The sequence below is a fragment of the Ailuropoda melanoleuca genome, chromosome 7 (genome assembly GCF_002007445.2).
Source record: "Ailuropoda melanoleuca isolate Jingjing chromosome 7, ASM200744v2, whole genome shotgun sequence".
In the NCBI taxonomy this organism is placed as follows: domain Eukaryota; kingdom Metazoa; phylum Chordata; class Mammalia; order Carnivora; family Ursidae; genus Ailuropoda; species Ailuropoda melanoleuca.
Window position 1 is genome coordinate 33,491,581 of NC_048224.1, and position 6,932 is coordinate 33,498,512.

Here is a 6,932-nt window from a genome sequence, read left to right on the forward strand (position 1 = left end):
AAGGGCTCTTTTGCAGCCCTCTCCCACTTGAGTTGGAAAAAACAGTTTTCCATTCTTCCACAGGGACTATAGAGAAATGTCTCCCACCACCCACTGTGCACACCCCATAAGGTAGAAAACTCCCTTGATTACTTCTTCCCTCGGCCTGAGCTTCTCTTTTATATAGATATAGGGGGAAAGGCAAAGACGGTATGATTTATATTAACAGAGTGACTTTTAGGAGGAGATTTTAGCTCCCCTAATTATTAGCTTATGGTAAAAGAGGTGCTCAGCAGTACCTTTTAGTCCTCAATCTGGAGTCTTAGCTTCAATTCTGAAATTCTAGGACGCTGTGAAGTAGAGTTATTCTAGATTCATTCTCCTATTTATTGAAACTTCAAATGACACTGAAACCAGTTTTATTTATTTCCTTTTTAAAAGTAAGGTAACTATAGCGTACAAAGAATAGTCTATCCAATGTCATTGAGGTAGCTTGTAAATGGCAGATTTTGTACTCTTGCCTATTTCCAAAGCTGTGTGTGAGTGTTTTCTATTATATTTCCACACAGGACACCAGAAACGTTCATTTCAGATATCACCAAGGATGAAATTCTAATGGAATTCGCCATGCTTGTAAGCTCTAGATCAGGACATTTTGGAAACTGAGTTGAAAGTGAAGTACAATTCTCAGTAATTCTAGCTGAATAGGACTAGGGAAGGGGAAGAATAAAAATATCTCTCCTTAATCATAGTTTCTCCAAAGAAGGTTTTTACTAATTGACCAATGAGTCCATCTTCAGGCCTATTACACAAAGACCTGCATTTTTTGTATAGGAAATACTTACCAAATAGGTTTTTGGTTCAGAAGATATTTTACAGCAGCTTTTACATCCTTATTTCTCAAGCTATAGATTATAGGATTTAGCATGGGGGTCACTACCCCATAAAAGAGGGAAATGAGCTTGTCTGAAGTTTGAAACTTGTCTTCTCCAGGCAATTCTTGAGACTTGGGCTTGGCATACNCTTGGGCTTGGCATACATGAAGAAGATGGTACCATAAAATATGATCACCACAGTCAGGTGTGCTGAGCAGGTGGAAAAGGCTTTGCGTCTCCCTGTGGCTGAGTTCATTCTCAAGATGGTGTAGAGGATGAACATATAGGAGAAAAAAATGACCAGCAGTGGAAGAACCAGGAATGCCATATTCGATATCACCATGGTGATAATATTGAGGGATATGTCAGCACAAGCTAGCTTAAGGACAGCTAATATTTCACATGTGAAATGATTGATAACATTATTCCCACAGAAAGGCAATCGCATGGCAAGAGATGTTTGCACAATTGAGTTGATTCCACCAGAGAGCCATGACACAGAAGCCATCGGTACATACACCACCTTGCTCATGATGACAGGGTATCTCAGAGGGTTACAGATGGCTACATAGCGATCAAAAGCCATCATGCCAAGGAGCAAACATTCTGTTGACCCCATTGCAAACCCAAAGAACATCTGCACTGCACATCCAGAGAAGGAAATGTTCCTTTTCTTTGAAATTAAGCTCACCAAAGTTGAGGGAACAGAGGAGGATGTATAGCAGATGTCCAGGAAAGAGAGGTTGCCCAGGAAGAAGTACATGGGGGTGTGAAGACGGGAATCAAAGATGCTTGCTATGATCAGAATACCGTTTCCAATTAGAATCACTAGATACATTACTAGAATTAGAACGAAGTAAATGATCTCAAGTTTTGGGTAACCAGAGAGTCCCAGAAGAATAAAGTCCGATGCAAATGTCTGATTAATTTTATCCATGTCATCTGCTTTTAGGATGCCAAGTGAAGCTCTAATATAAAATATATTCACTGCCAAGAAACAAATGTTACAAATTACCTGAACAATTCATTTTTTTAGATGGTGTTATAAGGAGTGTTTGCTTGAAGCTCTGACATCCAGTCATCTTCAACAATGTGTGTGACTAGGAAGCAGTGAAACTGGGAATGCTGAAAGTGCTGATGCCCACTGCTAATATGTAAAGTTCTACCTATGATCAGACAAACNTGCTTGAAGCTCTGACATCCAGTCATCTTCAACAATGTGTGTGACTAGGAAGCAGTGAAACTGGGAATGCTGGAAGTGCTGATGCCCACTGCTAATATGTAAAGCTCTACCTATGATCAGACAAACAGNCAGACAAACAAGAGAAGTAACATTTCCTGCTGTTAGCATGTTCTTGTGTTAAGGTTTCTAAAACTCCTGACTAATTACCAACTATGAGCCTGACTTCCTCTGTCCGAGAAAGCAAGCAGTGGAGATGGCAAAGTCTACTCAGCAAGGACCAGAAATGGGATTCAGCCATGACATCATGGTCGTGATTTCACAGCAACTTGCTATCTATCTCTTTCTATGCCTGACACTATATTCCTTATGTTAGTCAGTTAATTGTGCATTTTATAGACATTTAATAATAATATATTGAATAGCATAAAATAAAATTTAATGTCTGTTTAAATATAGTTAGTTGTTGATCTCATATTCCAGCCCCCTCTTAGTAGCTTATGTGACTGTTATAGGACAAGACCACTGCATAGATCAGCTCTGCATGAATGTTACAATCTTTGGAGAACATTACATAGTCTCTAACTTATTTTATTCTGTAGCTTCACAGTGTACCTTGACTTGTTTAAGTCAACCTAAGAAAATAGTAATAAGGTTTAAGTGTTATATATATATATTACATTACATATATATACTGTGTGTATATGCATCATTTTATGCTTTACAAAATACAATCATTCTTTATATTAGCCCCATTTTTTTTCCCCAAATATAAAAGATGGAGCTTGGCCAAGGTTAACCAAACAGTAAGTAATAAAGTGGAGCTCAAGGCCCAGATCCAGTCTAGTTCATAGGGGTGCCTGGCTAGTTCAGTAGGTAGAACATGTGACTTTTGATCTCAGGGTCATGAGTTCATGACCCACAGCTGGACATAGAGATTCTTAAAAATACATATATATCTAGTTTATAGCTTCACTGGTTTTCATATACATATGAATCATCTGGGTATCTTGGAAAACTTTGATTCTATTTTAGAGTTCAGGGCAGCTCCTGAGATTCTCCATTTCTCATAAGCAGGTAGTACTTACGAGAAGGTCTTGAAAGCACTTGAGTAGCAAGAGTTTAATCTACACTGAATTGACAAAGTATCCAGATTTTTCTGATCTAAACTGATTTTCTTTTGCCTTATTATGGATTGACATGTCAATCTGGAAAATAAGTATACTTCTGTGTTTTACAGAAAGCTCCAAATTCATATCATGTTGTTATAGACTCTTATGAAAAAATATTATTAAAAGACACATTTTTTAAAAAGCAGTTTAAACTTGTGCCAGACTACTACAATAGTTTTAGAATATTACAGACAGCCTACCTTAAACCTAGTCATATTCCAAGCACAGTAAGGATAAACTAAAGAATAATGTAAAGTGTCTGCCATTACAAAGCTCACAATTCAGTTAGGGATATAGAAAAAGTACATGAAAACACATCATAAATACAATTACATTATGAAGTTTGAGTGGAAAATTATCAATTTTCCCAGAAGGAAGAAGTTTAGGAGAAATAAATCAGACNGTTTGAGTGGAAAATTATCAATTTTCCCAGAAGGAAGAAGTTTAGGAGAAATAAATCAGACGAGGGAGAACTTAGGAAGTGTTTCAGAATTGGGCCAGATCTGGAAACATGGGAAAAATCAGACAGGTTTGGAAGAAAAGAAAAGAGAAGCGGTGTAGCCCAAAAGTGAGAAGTTGAGCCAAAGTTAAGAGTAAACAGAGCACATCCTTTTTGGGCAAGGGAGTTTCTGTGGAGGGATGATGGCAAGCACATCTGAAAAGGAAAGCACACTAGGTACACAGAGAGTCTCTAAAGTTGGGCAGAGAATTTGACATTTCTTTTGGTAAGGAAGGGGTCCATCATTACAAAGCACAGAGCGTGGGTAGAGGGCTTAGACCCTGTGATATTAGTACTCTCCAAAAATTGCCATCATACTATGATTTTATGAGAGTTTTTATTAGAAATGTAACGCAAGGAATTAAGGTATGTAGATTACTNGGGCAAGGGAGTTTCTGTGGAGGGATGATGGCAAGCACATCTGAAAAGGAAAGCACACTAGGTACACAGAGAGTCTCTAAAGTTGGGCAGAGAATTTGACATTTCTTTTGGTAAGGAAGGGGTCCATCATTACAAAGCACAGAGCGTGGGTAGAGGGCTTAGACCCTGTGATATTAGTACTCTCCAAAAATTGCCATCATACTATGATTTTATGAGAGTTTTTATTAGAAATGTAACGCAAGGAATTAAGGTATGTAGATTAATGGGGTTGTCACTAATTACTGACCAGATGTAAAAATTGATCTTTCCAAAATCACCACCAGATTTGACATTGGGCAAAGTCACAAATTTAGGCTTCCTGTGGGCTAGTAATTTTGAGAATTTCAGCAAAGCCATTCTTCCCCCATTCTACCACTTCGTTTGTCATGGGAGAGTAGTTGGGAAAATTACCATAGAACAGGTGTTACCTGGAGCCAGAAGTCCAACTTGACAAAAAGATTCTCAGTACAGGAAAATTTTAGTTAAGAATACACTATAGAAATATTTCAACTCTGAGGAGAAAGACAAGGGAATATAAAAATCTCAATTTTAGGGTGCTTAGGTGGCTCAGTTGGTTAAGTGTCTGCCTTCAGCTCAGGTCATTATCTCTGGGTCCTAGGATGGAGTCCTACAATCCCTCTCCCTCTGCTTGCCACTCCCCCTGCTTATACGCACACGCTCTCTCTCTGTCAAATAAATAAATAAAATATTTTTAAAAATTAAAAAAAATAAAGATCTCAATTTTAGAGTTGAAAAAATAGCCACAAAGAGATTGTTAATTTTTATTTTTTTCAGGTTAAGTCCAGAACTTCCTTTAAAGTGGAAGGGAGGAGAGAGGTAGGGAAGAAGAAAGATCTTCATTCCATTTATGTAGTCAACTCTTGTTTCAGGATCCTATGTGCCTTGAAATTGGTTCAGTTGAAATAATGAGCAGAGGAAAGATCCAAAGCCCATTATCTTTATTTTACTAGTATGTCCAACTGGAATCATTAAAATTGTATAGAAATTATCAACAAAAGGGAATACTCGGAAGAACTGTAGAAATATTGGGGTCACAAAAACAAATTGACTATATTCATTCAACAGTGCCCAGAGGGAAGGGGCAATTATTCTACAATTATTCTACACTACTTCTTATAATAAATCAAATTCTCCCCAGGTCAGAAATTGGTCAGAGGATGCATTGGATAAGGGACATGAGCACTCTAATCAACCCAGTCACTACTGCAAAAAGAAGAGCACAGGAAGACACTGACTTACTAGGCTACATGGAGACGTTCCAGGTAGGACCCAAAGGTCCAGGCCTGGAAAGCCTGTTGGCTTCCTGTTCCAGACAACTTCCAGACAACACATCTGAGGCCACCTAACCTGCTTCTCCTTGCCAACAACTCCCAGTCTTTCCCTCCTAGGCAGGAAACCCCTCACTAAGTCAAACCCTTCTTGAGCCAGACTTGTCTTCCTACTTCTGCTCCCAGCTCTCTTTAAACTGGTTATCTTGTTATATTGTGAGATAACAAAAGACACAGGAGAAGGAACTTGTCTGTCTGGCTCATCCCTCTAACACCTAAGCTTAACACAGTGGCTGCACATAATAGATGGGGGATTGGCTGAATACACAAAGTCTGACTTTCTAAACTCTTAAGCAATTACCCTATGTAGTATTTGTGGCTTAACGACAGGGAAAACTTCAATATGTCATATTTAATTCGCAGCAGGTTTTAATTTTTTTAAAGTATCTTTCAGGCAGTACTAGCAAGCTGCCATCTTATACAGATAATTAACAGTTTATGCACTGTAAAAATAGAAGATCACCTAATACTCCTTGGAATATATATATGACATGGGTTTAACATGGGGGAAAGCTGCCTCAGACTAAAACATCTTTTGTTTGAGGTTCTATGCTCCTAATTTATAGCCTCAGTCTTCTCATTTGTAAAATAGTGATAAAAATACCTGCTCTACATTCCTTGCAAGGATATTGTCAGGAAATGAGATAGCATCAGGAAATTGCTTTAAGGATTAACAGGCATTATATGAATAATGATGAAATACTAACAATAATAATGATTCACAGCTGTATTTTGATGATAATGAAATGGTGTCTGTATTGTACCAGATTATTAACATTACAAATTCATATTAATAACAGCTTTAACTATAGATTGAAAAGGTACAGTGTCATGGTATTCAAGGCTCACCTGTATACTGATATACCATATCCTAGAAGACCCAGTTAGTTTCTTCTTAGCATTCATGTCAGCATTCTGAATTAAGGTCAGGTTTAACAAACAATGCCAGATTCCACAGATATGGAAGAGTAAATATTTATTATGCAACAGTTGTTGTAATTGTTCCCCAATTCCCAAAGCAATTTAAAGTTGGAATGAGAGATCTATGGAATGGAGAAACTTCTTGGTGTGTTAGGGACAGTGTCCCACAGACCCAATTAAGAGTGGTGCTGGGAATAAATTGTGCTTGAACTCAGCTCAAAAATGAAATGACATTCTCCTACTCATGTAACTTTTGGAAATAGGGGCAAATAGTCACAAAACTAACTTTATGAAATGTGAGTTTTTTAGTTCAAAATATGGTTACCAAAGTAGAGTTAATTCAATGTAAGAAATTAGTAATTCGAATGATAATTATCAAAATGAAATGCTGGAGTTGAAAAATCACCTAGATAAATGAAATAAAACAGATATTTTCTGTGAATTAATCATTTAACTTGTTTGCTTATATGCATTCTTTTGGATTAAGTTAATTTCATGCAGGATGCCACTGCCAAACTTTTTGGAATTAAAAGAAAT

General features: G+C 37.4%; 1 protein-coding gene across 1 annotated transcript; it reads right to left on the reverse strand.

The window, feature by feature from the left end:
- Window positions 1-820: 820 nt before the first annotated feature.
- LOC100480286 (olfactory receptor 13C3) lies at window positions 821-1,872 on the reverse strand. Its single transcript, XM_002929574.4, is given in 2 exon segments — window positions 821-1,000; window positions 1,003-1,872. Coding segments are annotated over 2 exon segments (969 nt in total). The 5' UTR covers window positions 1,792-1,872.
- Between the last annotated feature and the right edge of the window lie 5,060 nt (window positions 1,873-6,932).